This window comes from Erpetoichthys calabaricus, chromosome 9, assembly GCF_900747795.2.
Source record: "Erpetoichthys calabaricus chromosome 9, fErpCal1.3, whole genome shotgun sequence".
In the NCBI taxonomy this organism is placed as follows: domain Eukaryota; kingdom Metazoa; phylum Chordata; class Cladistia; order Polypteriformes; family Polypteridae; genus Erpetoichthys; species Erpetoichthys calabaricus.
Genome location: NC_041402.2, coordinates 180,440,937 through 180,467,207, shown reverse-complemented (window position 1 = coordinate 180,467,207; position 26,271 = coordinate 180,440,937). Strand labels below are relative to the sequence as shown.

The 26,271-nt window shown below is 42.5% G+C and overlaps 1 protein-coding gene across 1 annotated transcript in view; it reads right to left on the bottom strand.

The window, feature by feature from the left end:
* Nucleotides 1–7,911: 7,911 nt before the first annotated feature.
* The window catches only part of tmprss13a (transmembrane serine protease 13a), a 57,076-nt gene continuing 38,716 nt past the window's right edge, over nucleotides 7,912–26,271 (bottom strand). The window contains exons 2-13 of the mRNA XM_028808490.2: nucleotides 23,463–23,604; nucleotides 23,228–23,326; nucleotides 22,962–23,129; nucleotides 22,675–22,801; nucleotides 18,214–18,312; nucleotides 18,074–18,117; nucleotides 13,683–13,848; nucleotides 13,384–13,553; nucleotides 13,174–13,272; nucleotides 8,461–8,603; nucleotides 8,175–8,327; nucleotides 7,912–8,062 (exon numbers count right to left, since the gene is read on the bottom strand). Of these exons, the coding sequence (XP_028664323.2) occupies nucleotides 8,006–8,062; nucleotides 8,175–8,327; nucleotides 8,461–8,603; nucleotides 13,174–13,272; nucleotides 13,384–13,553; nucleotides 13,683–13,848; nucleotides 18,074–18,117; nucleotides 18,214–18,312; nucleotides 22,675–22,801; nucleotides 22,962–23,129; nucleotides 23,228–23,326; nucleotides 23,463–23,604 (1,467 nt within the window). The 3' untranslated portion in view covers nucleotides 7,912–8,005. The remainder of the gene's footprint in view (nucleotides 8,063–8,174; nucleotides 8,328–8,460; nucleotides 8,604–13,173; nucleotides 13,273–13,383; nucleotides 13,554–13,682; nucleotides 13,849–18,073; nucleotides 18,118–18,213; nucleotides 18,313–22,674; nucleotides 22,802–22,961; nucleotides 23,130–23,227; nucleotides 23,327–23,462; nucleotides 23,605–26,271) is intronic.

Genomic DNA, 26,271 nt, shown 5'->3' with positions numbered 1-26,271 from the left:
TGGAACAACCTCATCGTATATCCTCGGTGTGTGGTGGATAATGAAGTCCAATCCCGGGGTCTCGGGTGATGAGTGAACTGAAGTAAATCCAGCGGAATGAAAAACAAACTGGATACAAAAGCGCAATGTGAAAAATAACAGGTAATGGTGGTTCGTTGTCGTAAAATGAAATCGCCGTCTTTCTCCTTGTTTTTTTTGTTTTCTCTGTTCCTTCCTGATTGTTTAAATAGTAAAGAGCCGGATGTAATTGATTATGAACAGGTGCTTTCCATCTTGGAGTTGTGGTCTCTCTCCCTCATGTGTCCCCTCTGTATTTACAGGGACGACATTCACTGACGCACACATTATAAACAGCAAACGGGACGATGGAAACAAAACGCACTCAGCACAAACATTGAAAACACTATTACTATGTAGCCCAGCTACACAATTTTTAATCGAAACTGAAGTGTGTGCAGTAGAAGATTACCCGTCATTAAAGGATGTAAGAGAGGTAACAGCATCAAGGAAGAGATAATCCATTGTCATGCATGTGTGCCTGGTGATCACCTTCATGGCTCTGTTAAGGTAAGCAGTGCCACCCTGCGACAGGAGGGGGCGCTGCTGCAAACACTGTCTTCTTTCTCAGCTGCAATTCTGAGAGGCAGCACCAGGAAGACACCTAGTGCCCGCCTTCAGGCCTGAGATAGCCCCGCCCCTTCTGGGCAGGACGTAATAAAAATGGCGGGTCCCCAGGAGATGGCGGAACTCCCATTGACAGAACTGTTCATTTTTTTTTTCTCTTGTACTTTGCCTTGCGAGATGAATTTAAGTCTGACTTCCTTGTGCACAAAAGCAATGAATGATTTGTGTCTTTGGCTTCATGCCGACAATTGAGCGGGGCTACTCAGCTGCAGTGGCGTAGCTAGGGGGGAGCAAGGGAGGACATCAGTCCCCGGGCGCAGCATCCAGGGGGCACCATTTTAAACTTTTCTTTCCCTTCCCCATTGCATTTTGGCAAACAGGAGGGGGGCGCGAAATCTTCAGTTGTCCCCAAGCGCTGAAAACCCCATCTATGCCTCTGTCTGGCTGGTGGCCCAATCCTAACTCATTTAGTCTGTCCACTGATCATAACACTTTTTACTTTTTGTACAATATGCTCTTTGCGGCCTTTGTCGATTGTTGTAAAGCGTTCGGCTCAGTTGATCAAGCTGCCCTGTGGGACATCCTGAGTCTTTATGGGTACCTCCTAAGGTTGCTAGATATCATGACCAGCCTGCACACTCAAGAGTGGCACTTGGGGGTGGCAAGTGGGGCCTGTGCCTAAGGGGGCCCCGCATGTGAGGTCAGTGTGTCCCGTTCGAGCAGATTTCTCAAGTTATATTCTCCAGTGTATATACAGTATACTGTATACTGCGGTGGGTTGGCACCCTGTCCAGGATTCGTTCCTGCCTTGTGCCCTGTGTTGGCTGGGATTGGCTCCAGACGACCCCCGTGACTCTGTGTTCGGATTCAGCAGGTTGGAAAATGGATGGATGGATATACTGTATATACTGTATTTGAGATGCTTCTAAGAGGAACCCTTTTAAAATCCCTCTTCAAGGTCAAATTTCATACATGTATGTCTTTGAAAACATTCCAAAGTTCACCTTCATCGCCCGAAAATGGTCACCAGTATAATCCCTTCCTAAAAAAGGTATAGCCCATTAATCACTGGGTTGGCTTCTCCTACCTATAAAAAAAGACATTGCAGATCCAAATTAGACTACAAAGACGTCATCCGTGACTTTTACAATCAGAAGGCAAGAAAAGTGGAGTTTTGTCTCTGAACCTGGAAACCGGTAAGAGATTTCATGATGATACCTCTACGTTAATTCTGTAGAAACACTGAAACTGACATTTTATTTTTAGGCCATAATCATGTCCGAATATTAATGTGCAAAAACATGTATTGCTAATGATAACCGGCTGACATGATATCAACGTGAGTTATGACTATGAAATCCTGGATGTCGAGACTCAGACGGCACTAATTTTTCTAGAAGAGATCCTGCTAATTTCCTTTTGCAGAGATACAGTATTGGGAGTGCCACACACCCCCGTCCGGTGACCTCATGACCGCCCCATGCTCTCCTAATCCTTCTACTGACTTCATAGGAAGAGTCACCAGAGACATGAATGTCACTGTTGAGGTAAGTAAATCTCTCGATGAGGTTGACACTCTCTCCGCAGATAGACACACTGCTGATGGCCGTGACCAAGAGGTCATTAAAGGACTGAATTTTGGTAGTTTTTATCAGGACACTTGCAAACCCCGATCAGAGCCTCCATTGACACTGTGAAGATCACAGCATCGTCAGCTAAGTCAAGATCAGTGAATCTTTCTTCAGCAACAGATGCCCAACAGCCGCTGGACCCCATGACCCTGCCCAACACCCAGTTAATGCTAATATTGAACAGGGTAGGAGCAAAAACAGACCCCTGATGTATCCCAGAATCAACTGGGAAGAATGGAGAGGTTCAGCCTCCACTCTGCACAGACACACAGTACCAGTGTACACAGAGGAGACCTTAGGGGTGTGCGGGGCCTCAGGCTGACCAACCCCATGCAGGGCTGGTTAGGTCAAACGCTGTTACCGGTATGTGTGGACTGCGTAAACTTGTGTGCGAATTTAATAAAAATAATGCTAACATACACTGGATTTTCTCGGGACAGTATTCAGCTAAATTTTTGCAAGATAGCACGTGGACTTTATCAAAATATAACGATAAAATCTATTAATAAAGTGCAATTCATAATTCATGAAAATACCACGACGGGGCGAAATGCGATGTGGTGTCATGCGGAAATTAGCAGGGACTCTTCCAAAAAAGCAAGTCTACTCTGAGTCTCGATATGCAGGATGTCGACCTCATCAAGAGATTTTCTTACCTCGACAGTGACATTCATATCTCTGGTGACTCTTCCTATAAAGTCAGTAGACAGATAAGGAGAGCACGGAGGGTCATGAGGTCACCGGACGGGGGTGTGTGGCACTCCCAATATCTCTGCAAATGGAAATTAGCAGGGCCTCTTCTAGAAAAGTAAGTGCCCTCTAAGTCTCGATATCCAGGAGGTCACAGTCATAACTCACGTTGATGTCATGTCAGCCGGTTATCATTAGCGATACATGTTTTTGTGCATTAATATTCGGAAATGTTTATGGCCTTACGAATAAAATGTGAGTTTCAGTGTTTCAACAGGAAGTGTGAAATTAATGTACAGGTATCATCATGAAAAATCTGGATCTGGATCTGCAATGTCTTTTTCTAGAGATAGGATCGCCAGACCGCAAAGCCTGTCTCGAGACATGGTTGATCTATTTTGGAGAATATAACTTGACAGATCTGCTAGAACGGGACACAGGACCTTCAAAAGCAGGGCCCTCTTAGGTGCGGGGCCTGGGGTGGTCGCCCCACTTGCCACCCCCAAATTCTGCTGTTGGTGGTAATTTTTGCGTGAACTCTGACTCCATTTTCTAGTGCATGGAGGATAACAGAACTGATTGGTAACTTTCAAAGCTGATCTGCAGGGTGCAGGACAGATTTATCGGTACAGATGATCCTTTTCAGAATTTGCGTCTGCTGGCAGTAAGCTTATAATATGGCATAAAACTGCAATTGTCATGAGCGTATGTGGTCTGGTGTCAGTTATAATGTACTTGTGGATTTCTTTGCTTTTATACGGTATGTCACTCGTCAGGACCGTCTTCTTGATTTTTTAACAACGGAGTTTTAGAAATTTTTTTTTTGCTGTTTGTTAATAAGGGACTAACAAGCATATGCCTTCATAGTACACTCATTAAAATGCTGCTTCTTTAATTGAACTTTATGGTTCTTTACTGGCTTGTGTGGTTCCTTGTATAGCTCCATTGCTTGACCAAGCCCTATTTCATTCTGTGAAGTGTTCTTTGTGTACGAAGTTGGTTCTTTGAAATACTTTCTCACACGAAGAAAAAAAAAAACACACACACACCCTGAAATCTTAAATGCACAGTAAGCTACCTAGCAGGACACAAGCAGATTAAGAAAACCTGAACTCAGCCTGTATTGTTATATATGTAGCAAGAGATAAGTATTTCACAAATCTGTTATCATCTATTCATGATTTTTCTTATTTAATGCATACTGTTACAGATCTAAATAAAATAAAAGGTCCATTCTGGAACCTTTGTGTGGATAGGTGGCCTTTTGGGAACAAAAATGGATTCCCCTATGGTACCGCCATGAAGACCCTCTCTGGCACTTTTATTTTTAGGTAAGGTGACCAGAAGTTTTTGGGCCAATAGAGGAGCGTAGACTACAAAGCGAACGCTTATCACGTGACTCCTCACCAAAGTTGCAGGATGCGGTAGGGTAAAGCATAACCTCCGTCAAAACACCGCGCACGCGCGCCGAGTTCAAATTATCGTGGTGATGAGATACATTCAAAAAAGTGAACAAGCTGAAACGAAATCTTAAACCGGGGACAAAACGGGGTCGTGTTTTTGAGCGGGGACAGTTGTCCGAAAAAGGGGACTGTCCTTTAGGAGTGTAGTCAATGCCAGTTTGAGCCAATTTGGAGCCATGGGTGGAGATGATGGATTTCGCTCTTTGTTATCTATTGCCGTTAAACGGTATTATTAGACCCATATGAACTGATTAGGGGGTGTCCGGAGCTCGCGCCCCTTCATTAGCACAAACGGCACACCTCAGTGTAAATAGCTGCGATTTAAAGACGCATGCGCCCCTTGGAGTACAGCGCGTGAGCCCTTGAATTGTATAAACGTTGCCCAGCAGTAAACAGCGCCACGTAAGCACCAACAGAGCTCGACGACCTTCACTCGCGGTATCCGTAGCGCGCTCACCCCTTCAGTGGCACAATGGGCTCCTGTTGTATGGCAAGCAGTTTTAACATTTAATCTCTTTAATTTGATCCCTGCCTTGAAAACGTTGATATCACGAGTTTTAAATTTGATATCCGCACTTAGAATTTTGATATCGGGCTTTTAAAATTTGATATACATGTTTGAAATGTGATAGCTTAAATGCTAATTTATATACATTTTAAACTCTCACATTATATTTTGTCATTTCGATATCACATTTATGAAATTTGATATCAGGCTTATACAATTTGATTTCATGCTTTTAAAATTTGATATCAAACTTTTGAAATCTGATATCAAGTTTTTAAAATTTGATATCGCACTTTGGAAATTTGATATCAAGTTTTAAAAAATGGATATTGACATTGTAATGTTTTATATCAAGCTTTTAAATCTGCTATCAAGCCTTTGAAAACTTGAGATCATGCTTTTAAAATTTGTTATTGAGGTTTTGGAATTGGATATCCAGTTTTTAAAATTTAATATCGCATTTTTGAAATTTGATATCGGACATTTGAAAATTCAGCTTAAATGGTAATATAGATACATTTTGCGTTCTCACATCATATTTTGTCATTCTGATGTCACGTTTATGAAATTTGATATCAGGCTTATAAAATCTGATATCACGCTTTTAAAATTTGATAACGAGCTTTTGAAATCTGATATTGTGTTATCAAGATTGAGGATGGTGATATCAGTTTTCTAAAACTCAATATCAAGTGTTAAAATCATGATATCAAATTAAAAAAATTTGATATAAAATTCCAAATGTTCAATATCAAATTTCAAAAGTGTGATATCATATTTTATAAGCATGACATCAAATTCCCTAAAAAGAAAATTGGATTAAATGTTATAAAACGGCCTACCATAATACATTAGCTTTTGAGGCCCTCTTTGTTTAAGTTTCACAACCAAAATATCAAATTTCAAAACTGGATATCAAATTTGAAACCAACGATATCAGCGTCAAAGAAAAGGGATTAAATGTTAAAATGGCCTGCCGTACTGTTGCACACGGCGCCCCTTTGTTTATACAGCGCGGACTCCAAGGAGCGCGCGCCCCCTAGCGTACAGCGCCCACTCAGTATCTTCAGAGTATGACGACCGGTTCCCGCTCTTGGTTTCTTGAGTGCGCGCACCATAACTTTCATTAATGGTATCCCTCAGATGATGGTGCCCTGCGTCACCTAATGGTTTTGTATACTGTCACAAATACAAAGTATAGCGCATGTTCCATTTATTAAATTTGTTGGAGTGTGATGGCAACCCAGATCGAATTAATGTAGCCAGTTATTTAGAGTCCCCCTCTGACATCCTCTCTTTACACTTGTCACGGTAGTTCAGCGGTCAGTTCTTGTGATCTCGTGTCCCGACCGCGTGTCTCACTCCAGTGGCTTAGCGTGGGCTGGGCGGAGGGGGCGGTCCGCACATTTTTGGGGGCGGCATTATTGGCCAAAAGGCTCAGTACAATTCGTGTGAAAGCAGCAGGGTTCGGAAAAATATCACTCATGAATGAAAAAAGTAAAATTCTCTGATTTTTATCCAGAAATGCTTCAAAAATAATTTTCAGACTGTCCTTCTGTGACGGCATCAGACACAGCAGTTGAAATGTATGAGGCAATAACAAAAATAAACAGAAACATTACACAGATGATAATTTCTAGGAAGATAAACAACTAATTTACAATTTATAATTTTGTTTTGCTGCGGTGGGTTGGCACCCTGCCCGGGATTGGTTCCTGCCTTGTGCCCTGTGTTGGCTGGGATTGGCTCCAGCAGACCCCCGTGACCCTGTGTTCGGATTCAGCGGGTTGGAAAATGGATGGATGAAATTTTGTTTTGTTATCAATCTGAATGCGTTCTTGCTCTGCGCAAAAAAACATCCCCACCTATCACTTGTACACTACACTGGTTCTGGTTTTCACAGCGTAATTATATCCATCCATCCATTTTCCAACCCGCTGAATCCGAACACAGGGTCACGGGGGTCTGCTGGAGCCAATCCCAGCCAACACAGGGCACAAGGCAGGAAACAATCCCGGGCAGGGTGCCAACCCACCACAGGACACACACAAACACACCCACACACCAAGCACACACTAGGGCCAATTTAGAATCGCCAATCCACCTAACCTGCATGTCTTTGGACTGTGGGAGGAAACCGGAGCGCCCGGAGGAAACCCACGCAGACACGGGGAGAACATGCAAACTCCACGCAGGGAGGACCCGGGAAGCGAACCCGGGTCACCAGGTCTCCCAACTGCGAGGCAGCAGCGCTACCCACTGCGCCACCGTGCCGCGTAATTATATTAAACTAATAATTAGAACACGGCTTACCAGTGCGTCTATACTATATTCTTGTCTAGCTGATGCTTATAAATGATTATATGTAAACAATTATCGCTATTTCTCTATATATGAATAAATCTATGCAAAATGTATCTTAATTTTTCTCAGTACAGTACATCATTTTAATTTTCTATTTAAATAGCTTAACATATTCAGATATGTTGGAGGGTGACAAATTGAAGCCCCGAGCGGCACGAACTCGAGCTACGGCACTGGTTCTTGTCCTTTTGGTGGTTTCTTGTGTTTTTATTTGAATATTTTGGTTTTCTTTCCACAATTCCAAAGACATAAAGGCAGCCGATTCCAAATTGACCCTGTGTTTGTGTGGGTGGGCGCTATGATGGACTGCCTTGAACCCAGTGCTGCCAGGGTAGGTTCCACCATCCTCTTGAGCCCAAGTGGGAATGAGCATCTTGCGTTAACTGTCTCCACATCACTTTACAGTCCCTATGAAGTCTTTTATAGGCTTGGTGTTTGTGTTTCTTAGGTCCATGAAAGAGAAGAACTGACAGAATCCAAAAATTTAAAAAAACAACAGTGATGTAAATATGGACACATATGACAGTCACAAATTAATGGTGAATATGGCACTTTTATTATTCCATGATTTTTTGAGATATTAGAAGATACAACCACTAAACAATCCCCAATCCCCTTCAACACAACCTGCAAATATCATTTCCAGACATGTAATTTAAAACAGACTTGTGAGATTGGGATAAATATGTGCAAACAAGCAAAGCCTCGACAAGTCCAGGTGGTCCCTAGCCTGCTTGAATCCCAGCGCTTGCCATTACATTTTTCCATTTTGGTGTCTGAGCCTGAGGAGGAAAGCAGAGAAAGTCAGTTGAAATAATATACAACGAAGACTTGGAAAAGAGGAAAAGATCTGAGAATAGACATGAGAGGTAATGAATGGGGGTCACACCACACCTCCATCACGCTGTAGATCCACGGCAAAAAATTGGCCACGTTGGTATAAACGCCCGGGTTGTTTGCCAGGGCGCATGCTTTCCCCCAGCTGGTGATACCTGCCAGGTACCATGACTGGTTGACATAACAAACCAGAGGCCCACCGCTGTCCCCCTGCAAACAGCAGAGAACACCAATTAGAACAATGATAGTCTTCAGCAGGGGGTGCTGCTTCCCCTCATTCTCCAACATCTTTATACTTGGACTTCAAAAATTTGCAAAAATGAATAGAGAGAGGTATACTGACCTGGCAGGAGTCCACTTTACCGTTGAGGTTACCAGCACAGATCATGTTGGAGGTCAGAACGCCATTATACACTGAAGGACCATTACACACATTATAGTTGATGATGTTCACAGACACTTGCATTAAGTAGGTAGAGCCTTGTTCTGCAAGAGACCACCATTTCTTAATTTCTCTTTCTCATTAGCCCCTCATGCCAAGCTCAGGTCCCTTGGTGGGTCCTAATGGCCCACCTTTATGCTTCATCGCAGATGGCTCAGTTAGCACATTATGTCAGCTAAATGAACCACTACAAGACTGTAGAAACGTGATATTGAGTGCTTACAGCAAGAAAGGTAGGAGAACTGGAAACTTTTAATAAAATGTATTAAGGAGACGTGTAATGGGAAGTATGGGGGATCATGGAGGGAAAGGAATTTTAGTTAACCTTTCTGACCTAGCACAGCAAGTGACACTTACAAATATTAATTAAAGGATAACTTATTCTAAGGGAAAGCAATAAAAAGCCCAAACTGGGAATACTGTATTGCTGTTAGTTTGAAACAGCTAAATGTGTTTTACGGGACTGCGATTTTATTTAAAAAAAACCGTAGGATTTTGGGCTCCGCTGAGATATATAATACCACTCTGGAACAAGAGGGGACGCTGTTGCTAACATTTTCACCTGTTTCTAACTCCAGAGCTTCAAGAAAACGCCCATTGAGTGCAACTGACTCTGCCCCTCCTGGGTCAGGCTGGTCCTATACAACTAGGCAACCCGGAAGGAGGCATCTCATTTTCATTTGAGTCAGATCGAAGGATGTAAAACTGTAAAGCCGAGCAGCATGACTGAATTAAGAGAAGGCTATACATCTGTTGTTTAGTGCAATCGTGCCTTTGTTTTGTTTTGCAATTAAACGGGATGACCCAGCTGTTGTCCCAGCGTTTCTTTTGGACCCGATTCACGCCACTCGTTCGACCACAACTGCATCAGCTGTTATCACCTTATCTTGTGGAACACATGCATTTTAATACTCCAGTGTCAGTTCTGTGAGACAGTGTACAAAAGTCCTTTGCAATAGGGCAGATGGTGGTGTCTTGGTTGGCTATACGTTCAGGGATCCACAAATAAAAATATTCCACAGTTGAATGTCTTGTAATTCACGGTATTTGTAGCGGGCAGGGCCGGATTTATATGAAAAGAGGCCCTAGGCTATTCCACTTATGAGGCCCTTTCACTTTCCATTTTTAAGTATGTAAATTACATGAGAGATAATAAAATTTTGCTAACAATTTGAATGTAGGCCCCTCTTGATCTTGAGGCCCTAGGCTGAAGCCTAGTTAGCCTATAGGAAAATCCGGCCCTGGTAGCGGGTCATGTGTGTTTGCATATTTCAACGTCATATTTTGTGAGAAATTGTACAAAAACATAACATATACTGTACCTCTATAGAAATATACTAGAATGTAGTGTGTGATTTGGTCACATGTTCCCAAGTGCCAGGTTCAAAGGGGCCACACAGAAAACATTTCAAAATAAAATCACTTGTAACTCAGAATATCTGTAGTGGAACACACGTTTTGAAATGGCATGCAGAAGAAAAGATAAGGTGATAGTAACTGATGCAGAGGTGACAGTTTACCATTTTTAAAGACTGTACGTTGAAGAATAAGTTTTATAGCGACATCTACTGCCTAAATATGCACAGCATTGGAGATTTTAAGGTGGGACGGAAAATCCGAATAAGTAGCAGGCGAGTAAGAAGCCAACTTCTGCCTGTCTCAATAGTCAAGTTCGATCATTTTCTAGGCGCCACGTGCGACCACAGAAGAGCTGATCCAAGGACTGCACATCCTAATGCACCCACAAAGAGAATGCTTAAATAACAAAGAAAAAGAAGGAGAAGAAGAAGTTCATGTGAGTTCATTTTGAATGCGTTTGGGCGGGATTTGTGAGTACTGTATTTTCTTTGATTTTGTTCTCTTGCACTCGGAGCCAGGTCGATCCATTCCGTGCAGTGAGAGTGCAGCCCCGGGAGTCAATAAGAGCATCACACACCTGTTATTACTCAATCTAACGTGTCGCTCATGCGCGATTGGTCTCTCGATTTCTTTTTTCTAACCATGGCTGCAAATATAACCCTCGATTTCTGGGTTAATTTTGTTAAGGTTAGTGATTGGTGTGGTTAACGTGTCAATCAATTTGATTTGTGGCGACCTATAAAAGTTTACAGTAATCCCTCCTCCATCGCGGGGGTTGCGTTCCAGAGCCACCCGCGAAATAAGAAAATCCGCGAAGTAGAAACCATATGTTTATATGGTTATTTTTATATTGTCATGCTTGGGTCACAGATTTGCGCAGAAACACAGGAGGTTGTAGAGAGACAGGAACGTTATTCAAACACTGCAAACAAACATTTGTCTCTTTTTCAAAAGTTTAAACTGTGCTCCATGACAAGACAGAGATGACAGTTCCGTCTCACAATTAAAAGAATGCAAACATATCTTCCTCTTCAAAGGAGTGCGTGTCAGGAGCACAGAATGTCACAGAGATAGAGAGAAAAGCAAACAAATCAATAGGGCTGTTTTGCTTTTAAGTATGCGAAGCACCGCGGCACAAAGCTGTTGAAGGCGGCAGCTCACACCCCCTCCGTCAGGAGCAGAGAGAGGGAGAGAGAGAGAGAGATAGAGAGAGACAGAGTTTGTTTTTCAATCAAAAATCAATACGTGCCCTTCGAGCTTTTAAGTATGCGAAGCACCGTGCAGCATGTCGTTTCTGGAAGCAGCTGCACAAAAGATAGCAACGTGAAGATAATCTTTCAGCATTTTTAGACGAGCGTCCATATTGTCTAGGTGTGCAAACAGCCCCCCTGCTCAATCCCCCTACGTCAGGATCAGAGAAAGTCAGCGCAAGAGAGAGAGAAGAGTAAGATGGGTAGCTTCTCAGCCATCTGCCAATAGCGTCCCTTGTATGAAATCAACTGGGCAAACCAACTGAGGAAGCATGACCCAGAAATTAAATGACCCATTGTCCTCAGAAATCCGCGAACCAGCAAAAAATCCGCGATATATATTTAAATATGCTTACATATAAAATCCGCGATGGAGTGAAGCCACGAAAGGCGAAGCACGATATAGCGAGGGATTACTGTATTGCCAAACTGCTTGTCTAGATATGCAGTGATGTCACTTCTGCCGTGAAACTGCTGGTGTAGATTTACGGTGATGTATGGTTCTCTGGCTCTGCAGGCCGATACATCTCACCAGCACGAGACCGAAGATCTTGTCCGCGGAGAGGTACAATCAGACCGCTAGTGTTGCGAAAAATCACTTAAGCTTTTATAATAGCGGAGAAGCGAATTCCCGGATAACGAGGACTTACTGTGCTGCTCTAATACATGTATTTATGCTTTGTTGCTACTGTTGTTTATGGATATGACTCATCATTAGGTAAATATTTAATATACAAAAGTGTGGAGCCTGTCTCTTTGATAAATCTGTCTATTATATAAAAAAAATTTAGGGATGAGAGGAGACTTTTTCAGGGAGACGAGAAGTGACTTTCTCAGAGAGACATTTTCACGTCCCATGAGACAAAGAGTAGATGACAAAGTAGAACGTCGTAAAGAATTCAAAAATGTTGGCGCGATACACAGGCAGAGCAGGTTAGAGATAATGGAAATACGAAAATACAAAAGTCTCAAAAAATGATAGTAAAGATTGCATTAGCGCTAACAAATGGAAATTATTATTCGTTGAAATAACAGAACAGCGAAAAGAGATCGAATATATTGTTCGGCTTTAAACTTTAAGTCGGAGACTTGTAGATCGTCTCAATCGTGTTGCCGAAAGTGAAATCCACATACGCTGTCACGCTGGGGTCACAGAGTCGCACAGGAGATTTTAGAGACAGAAATGTTACTCAGACACTTCAAACAAACACAAGTCTCTTTCAGGAGTGAATCGAGCTACCTGTGTAGTCGGAGGGGACAACTCCTTCTCTCAATTAAAAGAACAGAAAATCTTCCTTTTCATAGGGATGCGCCTCGGGAGCGGGACCCCCAACAGGAGGAGGGGAGAAGGGAGACAAGGCAGTGAGACAAAAGGACAGCTGCTGTACAGGCTTTTAAATGTATGAAGTGCACGGGGCAGGGCACCAGCAGGAATCCAGCAGCTGATCGAGCAAAGAGGAGGTAAAAAAAATAAAAACTGTATTTGTCTCCCATTAAGAGGGGGTTTCAGAAGAGCGACCGCGTCTCCGAGGGGTGCGTTCAGCAAGGGACAGAGACGCGAGGGACAGAGATGGGAAGTGACTGATGCATAGCGCACACCGGGTTTGGGTCAGGCCTGGGGATGGGGTGGGGGTGGGTGGGGTTGGTGAGCGAAGTGGTGAGTACAAATTAAAAATGATCCAATTTGCAAAAGAGTTACATGAGTAGCAGAACGCACCATAATGTTACATCATGCGTATATTGTATTTTCTAAATTAATTTTTTCAAATGGTTGTAAATTATGAAGATAGACTTTAAAGTGATCTGTTCACAAAAATCTATACACAAGGAATGCAAAATTAAAGTCTAAATGGTTTAACATGCTGTGAAAATAAAATTAAAAAGAAAAGACAAAAAACAAATGTGTGAGCCAGGTGGTGTGGTCCATCAGAGATGCAATAAAAAAATACGCCAACCGAGCAATTAAACAACCTGTGAATAGGATTTGACAGCTCTACATACTTACGGGCCTGATACTGGGTGGTTCCAAAGCCGGTGGTCCAGCAGTTCATGTTTGCAGAAAAAGTTTGGGATGAAGTTGGAAGGCAGACGGGCTGAATGTTATCTGAATGAAGAGAAAGCAGAGTATGACTGGAAAATCAAACAGACACAAAAGTGACTAGAAGAGTGATGGTGCAAACCAAAGTGCGGGCAGCTGCTCTCTGTGTGGTCTCACTTGTATAGGTGATGGAGGTCTGCAGGACGAGGATTGCAACATCGTTGTCGTGGCTGTTACTGTCGTACTGAGAGTTAATGATGATCCTGGAGACGTATATTGCGGGTGGGAGGTTATTCTGGTTGACAGTGCCTACATACACCTTCCACTGGGTTGGGTCGTACATGTTACTGGAAAGAAATCAGGCAAGAATTTTGTAAAATGTCTCTAAACAAAGCCTCCAGCTTACTCGCTCTTGTCCCACGTTCTACTCCAGAGCGGAAGGGAGAAAACGAAAGGGAAAGCTCAGGGTGGCTCACCTGTAAAAGCAGTGGGCTGCTGATATGATTATGGTTGGGGACACAATGCTGCCACCACATGTAGGAGAGCCGCTGTAGTGCAGGCTCGCCTGCCAAGGCCACTTTCCAAGGGGAGCCTGTGTACCTCCGATGATCCGACTCTGGCTCTGCATCTGTCTTCCACAGTCTGTCAGGAAGGAGGCTCTCATTAACAATGAAAAGGGGGGGGGGGCACTTAAACATGCATGTTTTAGATGTTACAGAGTGGCTTGGACAGCACACGGGTTTGGACAGAGTGGTGACAGATGAAGTTTCATGCAAAGCAAATGTAAAATGTTGCGCAACAGAAGAGAAGAAATGGTAGATTTGAACACACAAGGGGAGATCTGAAACTTGAAACTCCACCTAATGAGAAGAATCCAGGAGTCATGGTGGGCTCCTCACTCTCAAAATCAAGACAGTATAGCAATGTGATCAAGAAGGCTGACGGCATGTTAGTTTATATAGCGCCCTGATGTGTGGAGTGCAAGTCAATGGAGGTTATGCTTCAGTGAGATAACGTGAGGCCTCAGCTGGAGTACTGGGTGCAGTTCTGGTCTCCATGTTATGAAAGAGACTCAGCAGAACTGGAGAAAGTCCGGAGGAGAGGAGAGCAACTGAGCTTATTTGGGGATGTTCAGGTCAAACCAGGGTTCCTCTTTGGCTTATGGTATAATTGCTTCATTTTGTCTTCTTTGTTCACTATTCATTATTGTCCATTACTTTCTATTATATCTCTCTACTATAAAAGAAAATCTTGAGACAAGACGAAACTTTTGCCAAGAGATTTTGTCAAGTCCCACCCTCCTCTCAATCATTTCCGGTTAACGCCCCACGCCCGCGGCCCTCTCATTCGTGTAAATGCTTTTGTCAGACACAGTTCCTGTGCTCTCAGCTCTTTTGAATTTTTACGTTTTTCTCACTTTAAGTTCGCAATAAAAGAAGACTTACTACAGTATGTCCAAATCTTAGTGAAGAATTTCATCATGAAGGGCTTTACAGAAAAATGAGTACACGGGCAATCCTAGCACCGAGAAATGATGACGTCAAACAAATTAACGTGAAAAATGTCGATCGGTTACACGGCCAGTTGGTTAAATGCGTATCAATAGACTGTGCTGAGACAGTTGGTGGTGATGATGAGGAAGATGAAAACATCAACTTATAATATCACGAAGAATATCTACAACCGTTAACACCATCTGGTCTTCTACTGGCTGAATTACTGTAGAAAGAAGGACGTGTCGTAACGTTATTGCGTCATTTATATCTGAGTGATGGGCTGTGCAATGGGACAAGATTAGTTGTATTCAAAATTGGTCAAACAATTCTGACATGTAAAATTTTAACAGGCGACAAGAGAGGTAATGTAGTCCATCTTCAGGGGATAAGATTAGAGACCAAAGGAGATCTTGATATGCCATTTGTTATTAAAACGTTTACAGTTTACCGTTAGAACAGCTTTTGTTGTGACAATTAATAAATCACAGGGACAAACATTCGAAAAAGTTGGTTTATTTATTAAAGAGAAAGAAACGATAATCACTCACGGGCAGTTATATATTGTGTTGTCACGATGAAAGTCCAAACACAGAATCAAAAGTCAAAGCGATTTTAACAAAAAGTTAATTCCAAATATTGTTTTTACTGAAGTTTTTCAGTAAAAGTGTAAGTTTAAAAAGTATTTAACGTGTTAATTTCAAAGCCAAACAGAATGAACATGTTTAACGCAACGAATACCTCTAACGCAACATGAAACATCCATCCATCCATTATCCAACCCGCTATATCCTAAGTACAGGGTCACGGGGGTCTGCTGGAGCCAATCCCAGCCAACACAGGGCGCAAGGCAGGAAACAAACCCTGGGCAGGGCGCCAGCCCACCGCAGAACATGAAACATAATTTTCTTTAAATTTATTATGCTTCACTATTTTTTACTATGCTTACTCACTGTAATGTAAAATAGGTAGTTCTACTATGCATATGTAATAATTCCCACGAAAATAAAAATCTGTTTAAATTGTACATCCGCTTCCTCATACGCGAGCAGCAGAGACGAGAAGTGGCAAGCGCGTACCAGAGCCCCCTAGTTTGTAAAACATTTTTCAGTTATTACTTGTCTAATTATGTATTATTAGCTAATTTTATTCTATTTTGTTATTATGTGGTATCCATGTATATTTTGTGGTTATTTATGTTTCTTGCATTTTGTGGGTGGATCCCCAAGAGGCGGAGCGACTCATCCATCAATCCTAAGGGACCGCCCCCATGGCCCTATAAAGGCAGGCTGGGAATTCAAGTCTGGTTTAGCAATTAGTTTGGGAAAAGAAGAAGTGAGGTCAGTTCTAAGAGTGGCTTGGATAAAGATATAAGATGAAAATAATAATTTAAAGGATAGATGGTATCATGGATTGTGTTGCTCAGTGCAAAGAAAGCAGCTGATGTGTAGAGACAGAAAAGAGGATGTGTGATTGACAAGGCTGTGACGTGGACATCCTGGTTTAAATTCAACGTTAGCACTCATGGGGAGACATGGTAACGCTACTCGTGAATTATGTATGCTACGAGAAATGGCAGAACATGTGTTGACGGTTTGTCCAAATACAGAATAGTCAGACAGCCAGTCATTTTCTAACCTGCTTATTCCTGAACAGGGTTGGAGGGGGGGTGGGTGCTGCAGCCTATCCCAGATGGCATAGGGTGCAAGGTAGGAACAAACTCTGGACAGGGCGCCAGTCCATTGCAGGGTGATCACACACACATACACATATATATCCCAGACACACACACTGGCCAGATTAGCATTGCCAGTCCACCTATCCTACATGTCTTTGGACTGTGGGAGGAAACTGGGCCACCTGGAGGAAAGACATGCAGACATGGGGAGAACATGCAACCTCCATGAAGGGAGGACTCGGAACGCAAACCCTGGTATCCTTACAGCGAAGCAGCAGCACTACCGCTTCACCACCATGCCACCCGCCAAATACAAAATAGCAAAAAAATGTTTACGAAAATAATAGGAAATTCAAAAGGATTTGGAGTGAAAGACCTCAGTGATGGGATTTGAGGGTCAAAGTTACCCCTTTTCACAAAAATTTGAAGAAATGTGGATTGGTTATCTAGGCTTGTGGAGTGTTGTTTTTTAATTTTGTGAAGTCGCTGATCATGAATATGGTCATATTTTTGATATCTGATTCTTTACTGGTGGTCCTAGCCCTCTAAGGGCCACTCCCAAAGGGTTAAAAATGACAAATTTCAAACATAAGCATGTGGGGTATCGTTTTAGACTATTTCAGGTCAGTGATTAAGAATATGAGGGTATTTTTGATTTTTTTACTATTGCAATGGTGAATGTTTAGACTTTAAACATTTGAGTTAAAACACACATTTTAATCTTTCAAATATCTAATGCAACTCTTCTTGTTTATCATGTACTCCTACCTCAAGAAGTAAATCTTTACATTTCTTATGGACACCCCAAATTAGGACAGCTTATGTTAATTCATATTTTTTTGGTTTTGCTACTTTGATTTTTTTTTTTGGATTTCATCTTTGGACACATTTGCTTTGGATTGTGAGTTCGACAAGTCCTTTTTTGCTCATTTTGTTGCGACTGTGAATGATTTTATTGTTTTTGTTTCTATCAATAAATCCTTCTTTTATAAAGTTTCTTCTTTGCCTTGCTGTGTCCAAGCCAGGGGGTTTGTTGGTGATCCCCTCCCTTGTGACTCATTTTTGAGTGTTTCTGGGGGAGATTTCGTTATTTATTTTATGAATTTTGATTTTGGTGCACAGTTTAGGCCTGTGTAGGCCAAAGCCAGCCACTGTAATGGGAGCTAGGCTACCTTCTTATGAACCACCTCTGGGTGGGCTAGCGAGATTCAGGTCTGCTTCTTTTCCTGGTTAGTTTTGAAGACCTAACACCACTTTTGCCACTTGTAAGATAAATCATAACGTAGAATTAAGAGCCACGAGCTGTGAGGAGGGATTGAAGGAGTGGAACCTTTTCAATTATTGCAGATGGAGATTAAGAGGTGACTTGATTAAAGTGTTTAAAGTGATCAAAGGATTTAAGGCATTACTTTAAAATACATTCTACACCAAGAACATAGGGACACCGTTGGAGACATCTTAAGGGCAGGTTTTGCACAAATGTTAAAAAGGTTTTCTTCGTGCAAAGAACCACCGACACGTGGAATAAATGACCAAGTAGTGTGGCGGAGAGAAGAGACCTTCAAACCTCAACTTGATGTTAGATAATCCAGGTGATCAGGATGAACAAGTTTGTTGGGCTAATTACGACCACTCTAATGTTCTAACAGGCCGTTCACCTAAGCTTGCTATGGTGACAGACTCAGTCCATACTTACTGCTGCACTGGAGAGACACAAACGCCTGTCCTGGACAGTTGGAGCTGGAATATAAGTGGATACAACGTTATTACACATTCTTGTGCTCCAGCCACTCTACAAAACCCCTTCTGCCCATCTTCACAGACCCTTGCAGATACCTGCTGGAAACATCTCCTTGGATATTAATGTTAGATCGGCCCGGAGCAACAGTAAGGAAGCTGGCAGGCTGGTCAGTAATTGAAGAGCTGGAGTTAATGCTGCAAGTTAAAGAAAAGGATGCAGTTAATGTCCTGTACCACAAGAGGGCAGCACAAGATAATACTTTAGTGACAGAGGAGCGGACGCATACTCCTTTGATTCATCACATTTCTTAAACAGCTTAATCCAGTTTGAGGGTTACAGAGAGCCAGAGCCGATACTATAAGACTGCAGTGTTCATCACATCACATCACGGAGGTCAGCCTGGAGGTGTTCTGCAGGTTCTATGCTGTAGTGTGGGGTCTCGTTTGGTGTCACCATTCCATGCTTCCTCTCCATTAGATCACCCATTCTTGGTTCTACTTCCTTATTTAATTCTTCATATTTTGCCCTTTATGTTTCTTTGACTGTGGTGGGTTGGCACCCTGCCCAGGATTGGTTCCTGCCTTGTGCCCAGTGTTGGCTGGGATTGGCTCCAGCAGACCCCCGTGAATCTGTGTTCGGATTCAGCGGGTTGGAAAATGGATGGATGGATGTTTCTTTGACATTTCTCACCAACTATGGAAAAACCCAGCATGTCACATCTTTCAAGTTTTTGGCAAATTGAGAAAATGATCAAATTAAAAAAAATAAATAAAAAATTAAAATTATGTCGCCCCTGTAATTAACGATCTCTAGATTTCATTTTTCCTGAGCTTCACGTTCACGATTCAACACCACCTGCCATTTAAATCACGTAGTCACAGCCTTTAAATCACGTGATCGTAATCCGACCTTTTCATTGGTAGGCAGTCTTTTCCTCATTGTTCAGTGGAGTTGCAGTATATGAAATGCTGTGTGTACATACAAGCTTCTTCCATCGCGCTATGACCAGAATGAAGACATATTTGGCCATCACCACTCACTTATAACACCAGGAAAGACTCAACGACAAAAAAACTCAATTTTGAAAAATAAATAGCAGTTACCAGGTTTTTCCATTGCACGTGACAATTGCTCCTCCTCATCTCTCGATCTTCCTTTCAGTTTTTCACTTGGTTCCTCTAATTCTATCACATTATTTCTGCATTTTTCTACTTCGATTCTCCATTCCATTCACATTTGGACCTTCACCCTCCCATCCACCCCTGACCTTTCTTATGTTCTTTTTTCCTTGTACTCCTCCCCTCTTCACTCTGATGGGTTTTGCTCCTATGCTTCACGCTTTTATTTCAGTAACAAATGAATTATTTGGATACTTTTTACTAATGGTATGAAGATGTGTCTGCACAGAGGAAGATTATCAAATTAGATTAGCAGATTAGCAAATCGTTGTTCCTCACATCACCTCTGCTCCTCTCCTGGATCTTCTCTAATCTTTGCATTTCAATGTGAACTGCACAGTTTCATTTTCTCCATGGACTACTGTATTTTTAATCATTCTCAATGGGTTGGTTTATTAACGCGGCTGGATTATTACAGTGAAAAAGTGAATATGGGCAGCCATTACGCCAAGGATCTGCTCCTACTTGAACTGCCCCACTCTTCTGTCTCTTCATTGGTGTGTTCTAATCTGGTCAGGTTCATTAAAACTAAAACAAGATCTTGTTGGTTTATTCCAATCAAAGGGCAATTTCATTTTCCTATTAACGTCGGGTGACTATGGACACAGTGAGCCATCATTCATTAAGTTGGAATTCTCTGACGTCTTGTCTGGCTTCACGTAGTAAAGAAGTGGCACAAATCCCAACAAGAATGAACATTCTTGAGATGATTTACAGTATTATCATTACAGTTTTGTGCCAGTGTGAAATTATTATAACTATAATTATTATTTTAACGTGATTCTAGCTTTAGTCCACCACACCATGTTGCAGTTTGCTAGCTAACTTGACACGACTGCTAATAACTTTTTGCCTCTAAAATTGGCACTCAGACGGCCAAATGCTTCTCTTATAGAAGTTACTTCTGTGGTGGCCACACCCACTGTGTCCTGATTGGATACTGGTGACAGAAAGAACTGATTACCCATCATGCCACAGCAGAAAGAGTTTACAGAGACAGTTTTAGGGGAGCTTTTTGGAAGTATAGTTGTGCCCGAGGGTTGTGAAGAAGCCTAATGTGAAGAGTCATTGGGGGGTCTCCCTTTTTGTGACTTAGCTATCCAAAAGAGTTTTTTTTTGTGTTATTTATAGCACTGCCTGTAGTGTATATATATAATATATAGTATAAAAATATACTGAATATATAGCACAAAAACATACTATATACAGTGGTGTGTAGAAGTATTCAGTCCCCTTAAAAGTCATCATAATTGTCTGCATGACATAAGATTTGTCCCCATGTTTGTCCTTTCAGTGCTTTTAATGTGATCTCTTATGCAGTAACAAGACATTTCCCAAAGTCCAAATCATTTGTTTTCTGTTAAAATTTACCTCAAGAAGAACAACTCCAGAGTCGGCATTTGGTTGCCCAAGTATTCAAGGCCTACACGTCCATGCTTTGTGGAGAAGCCTTTTGTTGCAGTAACAGCCTTCATTCATTCTGTTGGGTGTGTGTCCCAGTTGTTCACGAGGGATTCTTCCTCATTCTTCCTAGAGACCCCATAGGTTGGTGGGATGGCACCTCTGCACAGCAGTTTTCAAACAGTGTCCCAGATTGTCAATAGGGTGAAGATCAGGGCTTTGACTTCGCCGTTTCGAATATTCACCTTTCTGTTTTTGAGCCCCCCCCAGTGTCGCTTTGGCCTTATGCTGAGGGTCCTTGTCTCGTTGAATGATGGATCTTCTCCTGAGCCGTAGGTTCATAGCAGTTTGGAACAAGTTGGTGTGCTATTTGTGTCCATCCATTGTCCCTTCGACTCTGACGAGATTCCCACTCCCAGTACATGAAAAGCCTCCCCATAGCCTGACGCTGCCACCACCATATTTCACTATCAGGTCTGCTCTCTCTTGAGACATGGCCAGCGTTAGTTTAACGCCACCTCTTTAAAGTCAGGCCAGAAAGTTCTCTGTTGGTCTCATCTGATCATAAAACCTTCTCCCCCCATCTTTCTCATGCTTTGTAGCAAATGCCATACGTGATTCTATGTGGACCTTCGTTTAAGGAATTGCTTCTTTCTTGCTCCCCTGCCATAGAGGCCAGTTTTGTGGAGAGATCTTGAAATTGTGGACCTCTGCACCTTTACTTCAGTTTCAGCCAAAGACCACTGAAGGCTTCTGAGAGGGACGCTTGGACCTTTAAGTTTCCACTCTCACCAGTCGATGGCTTGTTCTGAAATTTTGTTTGGAGGGGATGGCCTGCTCTAGTAAGAGTCTAGGGGGGCTCTGATGAACCTTCCATGTTCTGATGAGGGACCCAACGGGGCTTATTGGGACATTCAAACTCTTTTGATATTTTTTGGTTGGGCAGGAAGTAATTCTTTATTTATTGTTACATACATAGTTATACAGGACAACATGCAGTGAGATGCATCTTTTTCACATATCCCTTGGGGTCAGAGCGCAGGGTCAGCTATTGTCCAAGTTTAAGGGCCTTGCTCAAGGGCCCAGCAGAGTAGCATCTCTTTTGGCAGTGACAGGCATTCGAACCGGCAACCTTCGGGATGCCAGCGCAGATCCGTAGCCTAAGAGCCACCACTCCGCCACCACTCAGCACGGTGGCACAGTGGGTAGCGCTGCTGCCTCACAGTAAGGAGACCCAAGTTCACTTCCCGGGTGCTCCCTGCATGAAGTTTGCATGTTCTCCACGTGTCTGTGTGGGTTTCCTCCAACGGTCCAAAGACATGCAGGTTAGGTGCATTGGCGATCCTAAATTGTCCCTAGTGTGTGCTTGGTGTGTGTGTGTGTGCCCTGTGGTGGGCTGGCGCCCTACCCAGGGTATTTGTTCCTGCCTTGCGCCCTGGGATTGGCTCTAGCAGACCCCCGTGACCCTGTGTTAGGATGTAGCGGGTTGAACGATGACTGACTGACATTTCCTGCCTCATCATGAATGCTCCTTTGGCTTCATTTCTGCAGTGTTTGGCCTTTCAAAGGGGGGCTTTTTATATCTGGAGAGATCGTAGAAGCTCATTATGTCTAATTATGACTGTCACCTTTGTGTCACTTGTGACTCATTTGTCATTTGGTGCTTCCAAAGCACAGAGGTTTGAGGACGTGTGCACACACTCACTTTGGAGTGTTTCTTCTGCACTTAAATATCTACATTTCGACTTTGGAAATGTCTTCTTATAGCATAAGAGTTTCAAAGTCAAGATACTCGGTGGACAAATGTTTTGTGTCCTGCAGAAATTTAGGATGACATTTAGGGGCGCACACCACCATATCACCCCAGGAGTTCTTACAAAGCATATTATTTTGATTTGGGTGAAACCCACACATTCACAGAGTATGGGGGTCTACAGAAGACATTTGATGGGGTCAAGAGGGTGAAGATCAACAAACCCGTTAAATCCCAGCAGGCTGCAGATGGTCTGAGAGTACGAATTGCTCCAGCTGGCAGCGCAGACGGGCAGGTAGGTCTGTGTCTTATAGTACTTGACGAGCAGCTCGTTGTTGTTTCCAAAGACCACTAAAGAGGACATTGAAAGAGAAGACACTCACGTCACAGGAGTCGCCTTACCGAGCGTATTCTTATCTGATTACATTTTCCTGTTTTCCTTTTTAAAAATTAGTGTTTTTTATTGTTCATGCTGTTCTTGGCGTTTGATCCCCCCCGGGTACGGTCTTACCACAGCCCAGTTCATCTGAGCCTTGACTGCACTCCAGGACCCCATTACAGTAGGTGACGTTTGATGGGCAGGTGTCCGGAGTGTATGGCGTGTACTGGCCGCTGTTGTCGCTGCTGCTGCCTGGCTGGGAGTTGGTAATGGCATTGTACACACTGGGGCCATACTTTACTGGGAGAGAAAAAAAAAATATCATAGAATGAACCGGTTGAGTCTTTCAAAGCCAAAGTGTACAATCACCAGCAGCGAGACACTCCCAAAGCACTTACATCCGAGCCAGACTGCGATGCCAAGTATAGCAAGAATGGCAAGGATCACCCCTGTGCAGGAGCCACACCAAACACATCGTGAAGATTTAGGAGGAGGGCCTGTAGAAAATGAGACACCATGGCACTGTCAGTGTCTGCCACCCAACTGGGCGTCATGTCATTCAGAGGTTTAGAAGTGAGAGTCAATTATGGTGCTCACTAGAAAAGGCACAAAACAAAAGTTAAGGCTGCTTACGTCGTCTCTCATGTGCCACATATGGAGGAGGCTGTACAGGTTGAGGAGGAACATAATATGGAGATCTAACATTTTCATACTGCGGAGGACCACTGGGGTAAGGCTGGACCCCCACAGGGTAGTAAGGAGGAGGCTGCACATTCTGTCAAAGAAGACAAAAAGAGAAAGCTGTCAGAGAGTGGGCACAAGGACCACCCAAAACAGGCAACAGATGATAGTTAAACTGCATCTCGAGGTGGCATACGATGAGAAAAGTGATAAACTCTGACCGTCTGATTGACTGAAAGCTGTAGATTACAGCAACACTTCCATTTAACAGTCATTATTTGATGGAAATCATCACCTTTCATTTCATTTTTGAAGTCCTCACCTGCGGGGCTGGATTAAGCAGGGTGGAGACCCCTGGGCTTGAGACATTTTTGGGGTCCCACCTACACAAAATACTATGAGTGCTACACACATCAATGTGAAGGAGTTAGAAACCCACAGAGCAAAATAAATGACAACCATAGAGTCTGAGCTGTGAAACAAATGGCAAAAATCTGAAGAACAGACAACAAAGATAGATAGATAGATAGATAGATAGATAGATAGATAGATAGATAGATAGATAGATAGATAGATAGATAGATAGATAGATAGATAGATAGATAGAAGTGAAAGGTACTATATAATAGATAGATAGATAGATAGATAGATAGATAGATAGATAGATAGATAGATAGATAGATAGATAGATAGATAGATAGATAGATAGATGTGAAAAGTACTATATAATAGATAGAGAGAAAGATAGAAGTGAAAGGTGCTATATAATTGATACATAGAAGTGAAAGGTACTATATAATAGAGACAAAGATAGAAGTGAAAGGTGCTATGTAATTGATAGATAGATAGATAGATAGATAGATAGAAGTGAAAGGTACTATATAATTAATAGATAGATAGATAGAAGTGAAAGGCACTATATAATAGATAGATAGATAGATAGATAGATAGATAGATAGATAGATAGATAGATAGATAGATAGAAGTGAAAGGTACTATATAATTAATAGATAGATAGAACTTTATTAGTCCTGGTTTTAATCTCTGAAATTATGAGAGACAAGGTCTGCTTTTTCCATCGGACCTTACTCCTTTCTATGTTAATTAATGTTGTCTTATTTTAATTTCTTATTTTGTCTTTTATTTTTCTTCTCTTCATTATGTAAAGCACTTTGAGCTACTTTTTGTATGAAAATGTGCTATATAAATAAATGTTGTTGTTGTTGTTTAACTGGCCATTGCTGCACAGCAAAGTCTGTAAAGTCACATACTTAACCCCGTAATGGGTTGTCATCAAATGCCATTTATTCCAACTGAGCAAGCACAATGAATGCTTTCCTGGACACACCCATGTTAGTTTTCCAAATTTTTTTTACTGGAAGGCGGTGAATTTGGGTGTGACGTCATTCCCAGCTCCAACATCCATCTCCATAGGTGAATAGAATGTAGCATCAGTCACAGAGATGAAACAATAAACACAAACAAAACACAAGAAATCGCCACAAAGTAGCAATAAATGAAAAAAAAAATCTCTCATGTACATATATTATGGGATGCCAAACAGGCAAATATATTGATTTTCTGATTTTCAATGTCTGAGTATATGAAGTAAATGTCTTAATATGTAAAGTTTTTGTGAATATGTAAAGTCAGCATCTGGATATTGTAGGACAAGAATGGGCGTCTCATCCAGGGACGAACATGGCTTATTACCTGGACGGGAGGCCCGAGAGGATCGGTGAATGGATCGGCCGGCCCAGATGAAAAGATAACTTTGTGTCCAGCTAGTATAAAATAATGGATGGATCAGTGGAAGCCGGAACAAGAGAGCAGTTCCATCCCCCGTATGGCAGGTGGCAGTGGTCCTCATGTGGCAGGCAGCCCCATTGGGACACCTACAGTGGAGCTTGGGAGGTGCCGCCCTGTTTGGGTCCTTGAGTGTGGATAGATGGGACTGTCTGGGGAGGACCACTCTACTTTCTTTACAGCTCAGACGTACTTCTAGGGGGACACGGCATAGCACCTGAAGCATTCCCAGATCCGGCTTAAAAGGGAGCTAGTGAGTAAGAGTTGGAAGGCAGCGGGCAACAGTCAGCTGGAGGACGAGAGGAGGAAGAATTGGTGTTTTATTGTATTGGTTTATTGTAGAATTGTGTTGCATCGCTGGAAGGGGGTCTGTAAAGGTGCTTGGTGGAATAAATATATTTAACTGTATTCTGTTAACATGTGGTGTAGTGTTGTGTCTGTTGGTTGGGGCTCTCTGCTGCCCCCTTGTGGTCACAATATATATAATGTGAGGTTTGAATACACAATGGGCAGGCGGAAAATCGAGAGTCCACCTTATGAGGAGGATTTAGGAGTCATAGTGGACTCTAAGCTATCGACTTCCCGACAGTGTTCAGAAGCCATTAAGAAGGCTAACAGAATGTTAGGTTATATAGCGCCTTAATGTGTGGAGTACAAGTCACAGGAGGCTCTGCTCAACCTTTATAACACACTGGTGAGGCCTCATCTGGAGTACTGGGTGCTGTTTTGGTCTCCAGCGACATAGCAGCACAAGAGAAGGTCCAGAGAAGAGCGACTAGGCTGATTCCAGGGCTACAGGGGTTGAGTTATGAGGAAAGATGAAAAGAGCTGAGCCTTTACATTTTAAGCAAAAGAAGATTAAGAGGTGACATGATTGAAGTGTTTAAAATTATGAAGGGAATTAGTGCAGTGGATCGAGACTGTGACTTTAAAATGAGTTCATCAAGAACACGGG